This window comes from Trematomus bernacchii, unplaced genomic scaffold, assembly GCF_902827165.1.
Source record: "Trematomus bernacchii unplaced genomic scaffold, fTreBer1.1, whole genome shotgun sequence".
Taxonomy (NCBI): Eukaryota; Metazoa; Chordata; class Actinopteri; order Perciformes; family Nototheniidae; genus Trematomus; species Trematomus bernacchii.
The window spans coordinates 909-18,916 of record NW_022987500.1 but is presented as its reverse complement, the minus strand read 5'-3'; the positions used below and the strand labels follow the sequence as shown (position 1 = coordinate 18,916).

At 36.2% G+C, this 18,008-nt stretch overlaps 1 protein-coding gene across 1 annotated transcript; it reads right to left on the bottom strand.

Moving 5' to 3' along the window:
- Positions 1-1,955: 1,955 nt before the first annotated feature.
- Positions 1,956-17,763, bottom strand: LOC117499156 (T-box transcription factor TBX19-like). The gene is given in 10 exon segments (XM_034151508.1): positions 1,956-2,444; positions 2,519-2,557; positions 2,559-2,631; positions 2,770-2,913; positions 3,008-3,066; positions 6,058-6,119; positions 6,221-6,359; positions 17,509-17,656; positions 17,659-17,691; positions 17,694-17,763. Coding segments are annotated over 10 exon segments (933 nt in total). The 3' UTR covers positions 1,956-2,278.
- Positions 17,764-18,008: the final 245 nt, after the last annotated feature.

Genomic DNA, 18,008 nt, shown 5'->3' with positions numbered 1-18,008 from the left:
TCTATCAGGTCTCTTCAGGTCTCATCAGGTCTCATCAGGTCTATCAGGTCTCATCAGGTCTATCAGGTCTATCAGGTCTCATCAGGTCTCATCAGGTCTCATCAGGTCTATCAGGTCTCATCAGGTCTCTTCAGGTCTCATCAGGTCTACCAGGTCTCATCAGGTCTCATCAGGTCTCATCAGGTCTCATCAGGTCTCATCAGGTCTATCAGGTCTCATCAGGACCTTCCCCAAACTGTTTCCACAATGTTCGAAGCCTAGAACTGTCCAAAATGACTTGGTAAGATGAAGTGTTAAGAATCCCCTTCACTTGAGTGGCCTAGGCCAACCCCAGAAAAACTTCCCATAGCATTATCCCTCCTCCACCAAACGTTACAGTTCGCACAATGCAGTCAGGCAGGTAACGTTCTCCTGGCATTCGCCAAACCCAGACTTGTCTATCAAACTTCCAGATAGAGAAGTGTGATTGGTCACTCCACAGAACACGTTTCCACTGCTCCAGAGTCCAGTGGCCGCGTGCTTTACACCACTCCATCCGTGATGATCATAAACAAGTTCATTGAGGAATACCTGCAATTTTGAATTGTTAAAGTATTTCGTTGCAAAGATATTTACAATTAAAACTCACTCGGGTCACTTTTGACCCATGTTGTGTATCAAATGGTTAAAAACGTAAATAACGTAAGTAATTATTACATTTAAACAACAGAAATGGACATAATATGTGTTACATTACATTTTAATGTCTTTGCATATAATTTAGTTTCTTAAAAAAGACATAAAACATTGAATACGTTTTAATTTCTTCCTTTATTTAATCATTTAGTCACAAAACAAACACAACACGTGTTGACAAATACACAAGATACACACCATGACATCTCTCTTACATTAAAATACTTATCATTTTGATTTAAAAGGCACATTTTTTACTTATTATCCCATTGATTTGACCCATGAAGGTACTGGCTGTAAAGAAACATAACATCAGAAACATCTCATAATAACCTGTAGTATATTTAGTTATATTTATATGTGTAAAGTAGAGGAACAGACATGCAGCCGCTGAGAAACACCTGTCTGTACTGTGAACCACCAGGGGGCGCCACTACACCAACAACCTGTCTGTACTGTGAACCACCAGGGGGCGCCACTACACCAACAACCTGTCTGCACTGTGAACCACCAGGGGGCGCCACTACACCAACAACCTGTCTGCACTGTGAACCACCAGGGGGCGCCACTACACCAACAACCTGTCTGTACTGTGAACCACCAGGGGGGGCGCCACTACACCAACAACCTGTTTGTACTGTGATCCACCAGGGGGCGCCACTACACCAACAACCTGTCTGCACTGTGAACCACCAGGGGGCGCCACTACACCAACAACCTGTTTGTACTGTGATCCACCAGGGGGCGCCACTACACCAACAACCTGTCTGCACTGTGAACCACCAGGGGGCGCCACTACACGAACAACCTGTCTGCACTGTGAACCACCAGGAGGCGCCACTACACCAACAACCTGTCTGCACTGTGAACCACCAGGGGGCGCCACTACACCAACAACCTGTTTGTACTGTGAACCACCAGGGGGCGCCACTGCACCAACAACCTGTTTGTACTGTGAACCACCAGGGGGCGCCACTACACCAACAACCTGTTTGTACTGTGATCCACCAGGGGGCGCCACTACACCAACAACCTGTCTGCACTGTGAACCACCAGGGGGCGCCACTACACCAACAACCTATCTGCACTGTGAACCACCAGGGGGCGCCACTACACGAACAATATGTCTGCACTGTGAACCACCAGGGGGCGCCACTACACCAACAACCTGTCTGCACTGTGAACCACCAGGGGGCGCCACTACACCAACAACCTATCTGCACTGTGAACCACCAGGGGGCGCTACTACACCAACAATCTGTCTGTGAACATTACCTGGTGAATAAAACTGTAATATTTACATGTATTTAATAATACTCAGATACTGTGGGGAATGATAATATATATAAATACACATGCATCATTCACATATCACACTGTGGAGAAAATAATACATTTAATTGAATATAAAGGAATTTTTTTGTCTTTTAAAACAACATTTAAATTGTTAAAATTCTAAAAAATAATGTGTATATGATAGTTGTGAAAAATGTAATTGAGTAAAGGTGGAAAATAATATTAATATATATTATATGGCAGTTTTTTTTGTACTTAAAGAAGAAGTAAGAAGGCTTCACGTCCATTCAACCAATCACACGCCTCCTCAGAAGGTGTGGGCGGGACCAACAGGCCAGGTGGCCCCGCCCACTCGGGTGTGATTGGGCGGCTGCATGAGGCTCTCGCTGCTGATTGGTCCGTGTAGATTGGTGCAGGGAGAGTGGGCGGGGCTTAGCTCATTGCATCCGACCGCCCACAGACAGGGAAACTGACTGAACACAAACACAGTTATTATTACATATTAATTCATGATTTATTAATTAATATAATGAATACAGTGCCTCACCTGGAGCCGTGAGGGGGGGGGCTGTGAGGAGGAGGGACAGGAAGTGGAGGAGGGACGAGGGGCGGGGCTACTCCATCCGTCTGATAACACCTGAACACCTTCAGACAAACACACTGACACACAGGTATAACATTACATCATCATATTAATACACACACACATCATATTAATATACACACATACACACACACACACACACGCACACACACACACACACGCGCACACACACACACACACACACACAGGTGTACCTGAGGAGTGTGTGCGGTGCTGCAGGTAGGCGGGCGGGTAAGGTGTGTGTCTCCCGGGGTAACCGTGGTGTTTGTAACCGTGGTGATGGTGTGATGTCACGTAAGGGAAAGCTCCGCCTCCTGCAGGGGGGCACAGAGACCAGCCTGACACACAAACACACACACATTAGTATTACAGTATATATTTAGTGTATAAAGGAGGCGTATTGTGTGTGAGTGATGAAGGTGTTTGACTGACAGGGCTGGATCCCAACCAGACTCTCCGGGGTCTCCATTAAGCCCCGCCCCCCCGGGTTCCTGAGGTGGAGAAAACAAACGCCGTCACAATAACACCAGGACTTTCTGAAATATAAATACATTTAAAACTGTGTTAGTAGCACTTGTCGGAGTGGCTGTGGCCTGAAATCCCAAAATGTGCATGTTTTAATTATTTATTCAAGTTTGGTTTCAAGGTTCAAGGTTCAAGGTTCTTTATTGTCAATCTGACATAGCTACAGAGTAATTATGCAGTTGAAAATCTTATGTCACAGGCTTCTCCAACAATGCAACATAATAACATAATAACAATAAGAGCAAGAGCAATACAAAAATAATAATAGTTATAAAAATGAAATAAAGTTATGATGTGGAATAGTGCAGTATGAGTCTATATACAAGTTATTGGAATGATATATATATATTAGGTATTAGATACATACTACTGAGTAGCAGATGAATGTTTGATGTTGTTTCAACAGTTCAATTGTTTAACAGTCTCACTGCCCGCGGGAAGAAACTGTCTCCGAATCTTCTTGTCCTTGCCAGGATGCTGCGGTAACGTCTGCCAGACGGCAACAGAAAGAACAGTTTGTGGCTGGGGTGATGGGGGTCTTTGATAATCCGTAGTGATTTCTTCCTGAGCCGCTGGGAGTAAAGGTCCTCCATGGATGGCAGCTCCGTCCTGGTGATGTGCTGTGCAGTTTTCACCACCCTCTGTAAAGCCTTACGATCGAGGTCGGTGCAGCTGCCGTACCAGGCCGTCATGCTGCCAGTGAGGATACTCTCTATCGTGCACCTGTAGAAGTTGCAGAGTATCCTGGAATCCATTTTGAACCTCCTCAGCCTGCGGAGGAAGAAGAGCCGCTGTCGAGCTTTCTTGGTGATGGTGGTGGTGTGAAGAGACCATGTCAGGTCCTCAGTGATGTGGACCCCAAGGAACCTGAAGCTTTTGACTCTCTCCACCGTAGTCCCATTGATGGCGATGGGGGCGTGTCCCTCTCCCTGCTGCTTCCTGTAGTCCACAATCAGCTCCTTTGTTTTGCTGATGTTGAGATGGAGGTTGTTCTCCTGGCACCAAGATGTCAGGTTTTCGACCTCCTCTCTGTATGCCGTCTCGTCATCGTCTGTGATCTGGCCGATGACGGTCGTGTCATCAGCAAACTTCACGATGGTGTTGGAGCTGTGTGTGGCCACGCAGTCGTGGGTGAACAGGGAGTAGAGGAGAGGGCTGAGCACGCAGCCTTGAGGGGCACCGGTGTTGAGAATCAGGGTGGAGGATGTGATGTTTCCCACCCGCACTGCCTGGGGTCTGCCCGTCAGGAAGTTCAGGATCCAGTCACAGAGGGCGCTGTTGAGTCCGAGGTCTCTGAGCTTGATGGCCAGCTTGGAGGGCACAATGGTGTTGAATGCTGAACTGTAGTCAATGAACAGCATTCTCACATATGTGTTCCTGTTCTTCGGGTCCAGGTGTGAGAGGGCAGTGTGGAGGGTGAGGGCTATGGCGTCGTCTGTGGACCTGTTTGCTCTGTAGGCAAACTGCAGGGGGTCCAGAGATTCAGGGAGGGAGGAGGTGATGAATAATTTGACTAACCGCTCAAAGCACTTCATTATGATGGAGGTGAGTGCTACTGGGCGGTAGTCGTTGGGGCAGGTGATGATTGTCTTTTTGGGGACAGGAACGATGGTGGAGTGTTTAAAACATGTGGGGACTACAGACTGCAGCAGGGACCTGTTGAAGATGTCTGTGAACACCTCTGCCAGCTGAACTGCACACACCCTGAGAACACGGCCAGGGATGCCATCAGGTCCAGGAGCCTTGTGTGGGTTAACCCTTTTAAAGGATTTACACACATCTGCCCTATTTAAAACAAAAGGGCAGTGTAGCTCCTGGTCCCTCTGTACCTCCACAGCCTGGCTGCTCTCAAAGCGTGCAAAAAAACTGTTTAGCTCATCTGGGAGAGATGCGCACGCAGACACTCCCGCAGCACCCCCCGCTGCTCCTTTGTAGTCAGTCATTGTCCTTAGTCCCGCCCACATATTCCTAGTGTTACAGCCTTTGAAGTCAGATTCCACCTTCTCTTTGTACTGTCTCTTTGCATTTTTTATTGCTCTCCGGAGATCATACCTAGACTTCCTGTACTCCTCCAAATCTCCCGCTGTGTGCGCGAGAGTGCGCGCTTTCAGTTTGCCGCGCACCTCACCGTTTACCCAGGGCTTTTGATTTGGGAATGTCCGTACAGAAACCTTCGGTACCACGTCATCGATGCATTTCCCAATGTAGCAGATGACAGTGTCCGTGTGTGTGTTGATGTTATTGTCCTCAAAACACACTCCAATCCGTAGATGCAAAGCAATCCTGCAGTGCTGAATCTGACTCCTCGCTCCATCGTTGTACTGTCCTTGTTATCGGTCTGTCCCTTTAAGTTTCTGCTTGTAAGCAGGCAACAACAGTTTTAATATCATTGCATGGTTTTTTACTTGTGTGCTTTTTAATGGAGTGATTATTGCATGATTTTACCTGTGAAGCTTGTTTATTTCTTGGGATTGACATTTATTGGCATTATTGAAACCGGCTGCGTCTGACTGGACAAACCCCCCATGGCGCATCATTGGCCGATAGTGAACGGTATTTTGCTTTTAAGCAATCAGACACAGCTGAGCAGGAGAGGAAAACAGACAGGAAGAGGTGCAAGGAGAAGGACGAACGAGAAAACGGAGGAACGGAGAAACGAAGGACGAGAAAGGAAAGCGGAAACCAGGAAGCAGAGCAGAGGAAAGACGGCAGAGACGCTGGGAGCAATCGGACCGGGGGAGATCACATACAACGCTTGAAAACAGCAAAGTAAAGGGAAGTCACCCGGTGTGGTGTTCTTGCTGTTGAGTGTCTGCGCCACTGAGGGCTCTCTCTCTCTCTCACCCCGAGTATAATAAATTACCTAAAATCTGTCCTGTGGTCCTCTATTCTTTGACGGTGGAAATGAGTTGCTGGTATATAAAAAGGAACCTCACACTAGCGTGCGACACACTCACCTCTCTTTGGCGTCGAGGAAAGCTTTAGCGAACGGGTTATATTTGATCTTCAGAGCCGTGATCTGCACACACACACACACACACACACACACACACACACACACATAATGAATATAACCTGTGTATAGTTAAAGTTTTAGTACATTAGTGTGTGTACTAGTACCTCCTCGTTCTGGTAGGCGGTGACGGCGATGAACTGCGTCTCTCTGAAGGAAACATTGGAGACGAGACGATGAAGAGAGCCGACGCACACGATGTGGAGCTGAGGCTCGTACTTATGGAGAGAGTTCAGCATCATCTGTGTACAAATACACATTATATACATATATTACGTAATTGTATCTTACAAAACTTGCGGTTAGGTAACATTATGTTACGTTATTTTACATAACTTTACGTTACTTTATATTAGGTTGCATGTTGTTACTTTACGTTACTTAACGCTACGTTACGTAACATTACTTCACATTGTTTCTTCTCCTTAGTGCATGGTTATTAGTCACATGACATCATGACAGCTAATGACAGATCAAGGTATTTAAACGCCTTCTGAACTGTACGATATATAAACATATTGATATATAAACATATTGATATATAAACATATTGATATATAAACATCCATCCATCTTCTCCCTCTTCTCCGTGGTCGGGTCACGGAGGTATCAGTTCCAGCAGAGAGCCCCAAACGTTCCTTTCCCCTCATCAACCAGCTCTGACTGGGGGGTCCCAAGGCGCTCCCAGGCCAGCAAAGAGATATAATCCCTCCACCTGGTCCTAGGTCTACCCCTCGGTCTCCTCCCTGCTGGACGTGCCTGGAACACCTCCCTAGGGAGGCGCCCAGGTGGCATCCTTACTAGGTGCCCAAACCACCTCAACTGGCTCCTTTTGACGCGAAGGAGGAGCGGTTCAACTCCGAGTCCCTCCCGGATGACTGAACTTCTCACCTTATCCCTAAGGGAGACGCCAGCCACCCTGCGGAGAAAACCCATCTCGGCCGCTTGTATCCGCAATCTCGTTCTTTGGGTCATGACCCATCCTTCATGACCATAGGTGAGGGTAGGAACGAAGATGGCCCGGTAGACAGAGTGCTTTGCCTTCTGGCTCAGCTCTCTTTTCGTCACAACGGTGCGGTAAAGCGACTGCAGTACCGCTCCCTCTGCTCCGATTCTCCGGCCCATCTCACGCTCCCTTGTTCCTTCACTCGAGAACAAGACCCCGAGATACTTGAACTCCTTCACTTGGGGTAAGGACTCATTCCCTACTTGGAGTGGACAGTCCATCGGTTTCCTGCTGAGAACCATGGCCTCAGATTTGGAGGTGCTGATCCTCATCCCAGCCGCTTCACACTCGGTTGCGAACCGATCCAGTGAGTGCTGAAGGTCGCAGACCGATGAAGCCATTAGAACCACATCATCTGCAAAAAGCAGTGGTGCAATCCTTAGTCCACCGAACTGCAGACCCCCTCCCCCATGACTACGCCTCAAAATCCTATCCATGTATATTACAAACAGGATTGGTGACAAAGCGCAGCCCTGGCGTAGGCCAACCCTCACCTGAAATGGGTCCGACTTACTGCCGAGGACCCGGACACAGCTCTCGCTTTGGGAGTACAGAGATTGGATGGCCCTGAGTAGAGACCCCCTCACCCCATACTCCTGCAGCACCTCCCACAGTAACTCCCTGGGAACTCGGTCATACGCCTTCTCCAAGTCTACAAAACACATGTAGACCAGATAAGCATACTCCCAGGCCCCCTTCAGGATCCTGGGAGAGTAAAAAGTTGATCCGTTGTCCCACGTCCAGGACGGAATCCGCATTGTTCCTCCTCAATCTGAGGTTCGACAATCGGCCTGACCCTCCTTTCGAGTACCTTAGAGTAAACTTTCCCGGAAAGGCTGAGTAGTGTGATGCCTCTGTAATTGGCACACACCCTCTGATCCCCCTTTTTGAAAAGGGGAACCACCACCCCGGTCTGCCACTCCTTCGGTACTGTTTCCGTCTTCCACGCAACGTTGATGAGACGTGTCAACCATGACAGTCCCTCAACACCCAGAGTCTTCAGCATTTCTGGGCGGATCTCATCCACCCCCGGGGCTTTGCCACTGTGGAGTTGTCTGACGACCTCAGTGACCTCCCCCCGGGAGATTGGTGTTGATCCCCCGTCATACTCCAGCTCTGCCTCTACCATAGAGGGCGGAGTTGTCGGGTTCAGGAGTTCCTCAAAGTGTTCCTTCCAACGCCCTAACACTCCATCAGTTGAGGTCAACAGCGTCCCATCCTTACTGTACACAGCTTGGATGGTTCCCTGCTTCCCCCTCCTGAGGTGTCGGACAGTTTTCCAGAACAACTTTGATGCCGCCCGAAAGTCCTTTTCCATGGCTTCTCCGAACTTCTCCCACACCCGCTGCTTTGCCTCGGCCACGGCTGAGGCTGCTGCCCTTCGGGCCTGTCGGTACCTTGCAACTGCCTCGAGAGTCCCCCGGGATAACAAATCCCTGAAGGCCTCCTTCTTCAGTCGGACGGCTTCCCTGACCACCGGTGTCCACCAGGAGGTTCGAGGGTTACCGCCCCTTGAGGCACCTAAGACCTTGAGACCACAGCTCCCCGCCGCGGCTTCGGCAATAGAGGCTTTGAACACCACCCACTCTGGTTCAATGTCCCTAACCTCCACAGGAATGCCCGAAAAGCTCAGCCGGAGGTGTGAGTTGAAGGCCTCCTGAACTTGGGCCTCCTCCAGACGTTCCCAGTTCACCCGCACTACACGTTTGGTCTGTCCAGAGGCTTCCCCCGCCACTCGACCCAACTCACCACCAGATGGTGATCAGTTGACAACTCCGCCCCTCTCTTTACCCGAGTGTCCAAAACATACGGCCTCAGGTCCGATGATACGATAACGAAATCGATCATGGACCTTCTGCCTAGGGTGCTCTGGTACCACGTACACTTATGAGCATCCTTATGTTCGAACATGGTGTTTGTTATGGCCAATCCATGACTAGCACAGAAGTCCAGTAACAAACCACCACTCCGGTTCAGATCAGGGGGGCCGTTCCTCCCAATCACGCCCCTCCAAGTGTCTCCATCATTGCCCACATGTGCGTTGAAGTCTCCCAGCAAGATTAAGGAGTCCCCTTCAGGAGCCCCATACAGAACTCTTTCCAGGGTCTCCAAGAAGGCCGTATACTCTGAACTGCTGTTTGGTGCATAAGCACACACAACAGTCAGAGTTTCCCCCCCCATAACCCGCAGGCGTAGGGAGGCGACCCTCTCGTCCACTGGGGTAAACTCCAACAAAGAAGCACCCAACCGGGGGCTTGTGAGTATCCCCACACCCACCCGGCGCCTCATACCTTGGGCAACTCCGGAGAAGAAGAGAGTCCAACCCCTATCCAGAAGTAAGGTTCAAGAGGCGACGCTGTGCGTAGAGGTGAGCCCAACCAGATCCAACTGGTAACGCTCCACCTCCCGCACAAGCTCCGGCTCCTTCCCCCCCAGAGAGGTGCGGTTCCACGTCCCCAAAGCCAGCTTCTGTCGCCCGGGTCTGGTCCGTCGAGACCCTCTGCTTTCACTGCCACCCTTCTGGCAGCGCACCCGACCCCATCGCTGTTTCCCGTAGGTGGTGGGCCCGCGGGACGGAGAAGCGGAGGTGTTGCCCACGTTGCCTTTCCAGACACTCGCCGACGAGTCCTCCTTCTGGGCCTGGCTCCAGAAGGGGACCCCGGGCTTCCTCCGGGCCGGGTATCCTCACTTCCTGTGTCGTCTTTCATGAGGTCTTTTGAACCAATTTTAGTCTGGCCCCTTGCCTGAGACCAATTTGCCCTGGGAGACCCTACCAGGAACACAAGGTTCCAGACAACACAGCCCCCAGGTTCATCAGGGCACACAAACCTCTCTACCACGGTAAGGTGCTGGTTCTTCAGAAATTTATAAACATATTGATATATAAACATATTGATCTATAACATATTGATCTATAACATATTGATATATAAACATATTGATATATAAACATATTGATATATAAACATATTGATATATTGATATATAAACATATTGATCTATAACATATTGATCTATAACATATTGATATATAACATATTGATCTATAACATATTGATATATTGATATATAAACATATTGATATATAAACATATTGATATATAAACATATTGATCTATAACATATTGATCTATAACATATTGATATATTGATATATAAACATATTGATATATAAACATATTGATCTATAACATATTGATCTATAACATATTGATATATTGATATATAAACATATTGATATATAACATATTGATATATTGATATATAAACATATTGATCTATAACATATTGATCTATAACATATTGATATATTGATATATAAACATATTGATATATAACATATTGATATATTGATATATAAACATATTGATATATAAACATATTGATCTATAACATATTGATATGTTGATATATAAACATATTGATATATAAACATATTGATCTATAACATATTGATCTATAACATATTGATATATTGATATATAAACATATTGATATATAAACATATTGATATATAAACATATTGATCTATAACATATTGATCTATAACATATTGATATATTGATATATAAACATATTGATATATAAACATATTGATCTATAACATATTGATCTATAACATATTGATATATTGATATATAAACATATTGATATATAAACATATTGATCTATAACATATTGATATATTGATATATAAACATATTGATATATAAACATATTGATCTATAACATATTGATCTATAACATATTGATATATTGATATATAAACATATTGATATATAACATATTGATATATTGATATATAAACATATTGATATATAAACATATTGATCTATAACATATTGATCTATAACATATTGATATATTGATATATAAACATATTGATATATAAACATATTGATCTATAACATATTGATCTATAACATATTGATATATTGATATATAACATATTGATATATAAACATATTGATATATAAACATATTGATATATAACATATTGATATATTGATATATAAACATATTGATATATAAACATATTGATCCATAACATATTGATCTATAACATATTGATATATTGATATATAACATATTGATATATAAACATATTGATATATAAACATATTGATATAACATATTGATATATAACATATTGATATATAAACATATTGATATATAAACATATTGATATATAACATATTGATATATTGATATATAACATATTGATATATATAAACATATTGATATATAAACATATTGATATATAAACATATTGATATATAACATATTGATATATTGATATATAAACATATTGATATATAAACATATTGATATATAACATATTGATATATTGATATATAACATATTGATATATAAACATATTGATATATAAACATATTGATATATAAACATATTGATATATAACATATTGATATATAACATATTGATATATAAACATATTGATATATAACATATTTATATATTGATATATAACATATTGATATATTGATATATAACATATTGATATATTGATATATAACATATTGATATATAAACATATTGATCTATAACATATTGATATATTGATATATAAACATATTGATATATAAACATATTGATCTATAACATATTGATCTATAACATATTGATATATTGATATATAAACATATTGATATATAACATATTGATATATTGATATATAAACATATTGATATATAAACATATTGATCTATAACATATTGATCTATAACATATTGATATATTGATATATAACATATTGATATATTGATATATAAACATATTGATATATAAACATATTGATATATAACATATTGATATATTGATATATAAACATATTGATATATAAACATATTGATATATAAACATATTGATATATAACATATTGATATATTGATATATAAACATATTGATATATAAACATATTGATCTATAACATATTGATCTATAACATATTGATATATTGATATATAACATATTGATATATAAACATATTGATATATAAACATATTGATATATAACATATTGATATATAAACATATTGATATATAAACATATTGATATATAAACATATTGATATATAACATATTGATATATTGATATATAACATATTGATATATAAACATATTGATATATAAACATATTGATATATAAACATATTGATATATAACATATTGATATATTGATATATAAACATATTGATATATAAACATATTGATATATAACATATTGATATATTGATATATAACATATTGATATATAAACATATTGATATATAAACATATTGATATATAAACATATTGATATATAAACATATTGATATATAACATATTGATATATTGATATATAACATATTGATATATAAACATATTGATATATAACATATTGATATATTGATATATAACATATTGATATATTGATATATAACATATTGATATATAAACATATTGATATATAACATATTGATATATAACATATTGATATATAAACATATTGATATATAACATATTGATATATAACATATTGATATATAAACATATTGATATATAACATATTGATATATAAGATATTGATCTATAACATATTGATATATAAACATATTGATATATAAACATATTGATATATAAACATATTGATATATAACATATTGATATATAAACATATTGATATATAAACATATTGATATATAACATATTGATATATAACATATTGATATATAAACATATTGATATATAAACATATTGATATATAACATATTGATATAAAAAAATATTGATATATAACATATTGATATATTGATATATAACATATTGATATATAAACATATTGATATATAACATATTGATATATAACATATTGATATATAAACATATTGATATATAACATATTGATATATAACATATTGATATATAAACATATTGATATATAAAATATTGATATATAGATATTGATCTATAACATATTGATATATAAACATATTGATATATAAACATATTGATTATAAACATATTGATATATAACATATTGAATATATAACATATTGATATATAAACATATTGATATATAAACATATTGATATATAACATATTGATATATAAACATATTGATATATAAACATATTGATATATAACATATTGATATAAAAAAATATTGATATATAACATATTGATATATAAACATATTGATATATAAACATATTGATATATAACATATTGATATATTGATATGTAAACATATTGATATATAAACATATTGATATATAACATATTGATATATTGATATATAACATATTGATATATAAACATATTGATATATAAACATATTGATATATAAACATATTGATATATAACATATTGATATATTGATATATAAACATATTGATATATAAACATATTGATATATAACATATTTGATATTGATATATAACATATTGATATTAAACAAATCTGATATATAAAACATATTGATATATAAACATATGATATATAAACATATTGATATATAAACATATTGATATATACCATATGGATATATTGATATATAACATATTGATATATAACATATTGATATATAACATATTGATATAGTGATATATAACATAGTGATATATTGATATATAACATATGATATATAAACATATTGATATATAACATATTGATATATAACATATTGATAATATAAAACATATTGATTGATATTAAACATATTGATATATAACATATATGATCTATAACATATTGATCTATAACATATTGATATATAAACATATTGATATATAAACATATTGATATATAAACATATTGATATATCAATATGTTATAGATATATAAACATATTGATATATAAACATATTGATATATAACATATTGATATATAACATATTGATATATAAACATATTGATATATAAACATATTTATATATAACATATTGATATAAAAAAATATTGATATATAACATATTGATATATAACATATTGATATATAAACATATTGATATATAAACATATTGATATATAACATATTGATATATTGATATGTAAACATATTGATATATAAACATATTGATATATAACATATTGATATAAAAAAATATTGATATATAACATATTGATATATAAACATATTGATATATAAACATATTGATATATAACATATTGATATATAACATATTGATATATTGATATGTAAAACATATTGATATATAACATATTGATCTATAACATATTGATCTATAACATATTGATATTTGATATATAACATATTGATATATAAACATATTGATATATAAACATATTGATATATAACATATTGATATATAACATATTGATATATAAACATATTGATATATAAACATATTGATATATAACATATTGATATAAAAAAATATTGATATATAACATATTGATATATAAACATATTGATATATAACATATTGATATATAAACATATTGATATATAACATATTGATATATGATATATAACATATTGATATAAAACATATTGATATATAAACATATGATATATAACATATTTATATATAACATATTGATATAAACATATTGATATATAACATATTGATATATAACATATTGATATATAACATATTGATATATAACATATTGATATATAAACATATTGATCTATAACATATTGATATATAAACATATTGATATATAAACATATTGATATATAACATATTGATATATAAACATATTGATATATAAACATATTGATATATAAACATATTGATCTATAACATATTGATCTATAACATATTGATATATTGATATATAAACATATTGATATATAACATATTGATATATAAACATATTGATATATAACATATTGATATATAAACATATTGATCTATAACATATTGATCTATAACATATTGATATATTGATATATAACATATTGATATATAAACATATTGATATATAAACATATTGATATATAACATATTGATATATTGATATATAAACATATTGATATATAAACATATTGATATATAACATATTGATATATTGATATATAACATATTGATATATAAACATATTGATATATAACATATTGATATATTGATATATAACATATTGATATATTGATATATAACATATTGATATATAAACATATTGATATATAACATATTGATATATAACATATTGATATATAACATATTGATATATAACATATTGATATATAAACATATTGATATACATATTGATATATAAGATATTGATCTATAACATATTGATATATAAAACATATTGATATATAACATATTGATATATAACATATTGATATATAACATATTGATATATAAACATATTGATATATAAACATATTGATATATAAACATATTGATATATAAACATATTGATATATAACATATTGATATATAAACATATTGATATATAACATATTGATATATAAACATATTGATATATAAACATATTGATATATAACATATTGATATATTGATATGTAAACATATTGATATATAAACATATTGATCTATAACATATTGATCTATAACATATTGATATATTGATATATAAACATATTGATATATAACATATTGATATATAAACATATTGATATATAACATATTGATATATAACATATTGATATATAAACATATTGATATATAAACATATTGATATATAAACATATTGATATAACATATTGATATTGATATATAACATATTGATATATAACATATTGATATATAACATATTGATATATAAACATATTGATATATTAACATATTGATATATAACATATTGATATATAAACATATTGATATATAACATATTGATATATAACATATTGATATATAACATATTGATATATAACATATTGATATATAAACATATTGATATATAACATATTGATATATAACATATTGATATATAAACATATTGATATATAACATATTGATATATAACATATTGATATATAAACATATTGATATATAAACATATTGATATATAAACATATTGATATATAACATATTGATATATTGATATATAACATATTGATATATAAACATATTGATATATAACTGATATATAAACATATTGATATATAACATATTGATATATAACATATTGATATATAACATATTGATATATTGATATATAACATATTGATATATAAACATATTGATATATAACTGATATATAAACATATTGATATATAAACATATTGATATATAACATATTGATAAAGGTGAATCTGTGGCAGAATGATTAAAATGGCTGCTCCGTGATGCAGTTGATAAAGTTTGGAGTTTGCAGAGTGTGTGTCGATGAATGGAAACAGGTGTGTGTTGTTTGTTTTCAGGAGAGTTCGTGGAGAGGAGCCATCTTTGTCTCCGGCCCAAAAAACTCTTTTATCCCCCCCACTAACGAGGCCAATTAACCAATCCCAGCTCTGCACACAAAAACAAACTGTTTGCTATTCAGATTGAGAGGCTGGCTGACCCCGAGTGTGTGTGTGTGTGTGTGTGTGTGTGTGTGTGTGTGTGTGTGTGTGTGTGTGTGTGTGTGTGTGTGTGGATATAGTTTACCTCTCATCCATCTGAAGCATGATGGGTAAATTAATTTCCCGGTAAAAAACATAATTACCATAATGTACAAATAAGCTGAGCAATTATTTCATTATGGCCGCGCTCTCTGTTCAGCTGCATATGTTGTGTGTGTGTGTGTGTGTGTGTGTGTGTGTGTGTGTGTGTGTGTGTGTGTGTGTGTGTGTGTGTGAGTGTTATATTGGGTAAATATAAACAACGCTATTGCCAATTTTTCTAGTGCGTGTGTTAGTATGTGTGTGTGTGTGTGTGTGTGTGTGTGAGGGCCTCTCGACAGGAAGTGCATTAAACCGCCGCCGGCCAATTAAAGAGCTGTTTATACCGTTCCCGTGGTTACGAGGGGGCGAGCAGGTGAAGAGGAAGGAGAGAGAGACTGGAGTGGTTAATTAGAGAGGGGGGGGGGGGGGACAGAAAGGAAATAACTCAAAGTAAGAAAAGAGCAAAAAAAGGAATTCATATACATTGAAATATAAACTTAAATATAAATTTAAATAAATTAAAACAATTAATTAAAATATAATAAAAATTCTAACTGGAAAATAAAATAAATTAAGATAAAAGCTCAACAAAAAGAAAGTTAATTAAAATTCCCCATTGGAGGAATAATTTAATTAAATTTCTAAAAGTTAAATAAAAATTAGAAAGTAACAAATTACATTTAAAATAAAAAAGTATTAATAAAAAAACTAAAAAACGTCCTCACCCCCCCCCCCTAACAGGTAAGTTACAATTGAATGTATTAAGACAAAACAAAGAAACGTTAAATTAAAGGGTCCTCACCTGCCCCCCCCCCGTTGACCTTGTTGGTGAGCTTGACCTTGTTGAAGGTCACGGCGCCCTTCATCCAATGCGCCCCAAAGTTGGGTGAGTCGGGGTGAACGTAGACCCCCCCCTGGCCGCGCCCCTCCGCCCGCCCCCGACACCCACTCCCGCGTTCACGAACTTCCAACGACAGCCGTCCACCGGACGAAGTCCAGAAGAACAGAGTACATGGAGCGGGGGTCCAGACCTGAGACGCTGACCCTGAGCACCGGGAACATCCGCCTGGCAACAGAGAGGAGACATTCCATATATTATATAAATAACTGTTTATAACAAACCTGGCTGAAAACTTTCATCCATAACTTTTAAAATGTCTGTCCTAAAATATGATTTTTAGGTCTTAATATTACTATTTATATAAGTATAGTAACTCCAGCAGTGAATAATATAATATACGAAGCAGAACACATTTTGAAGGGCTTCATTGAAGTGGTTACTAAATAAACTGTGAATATAAAACAGG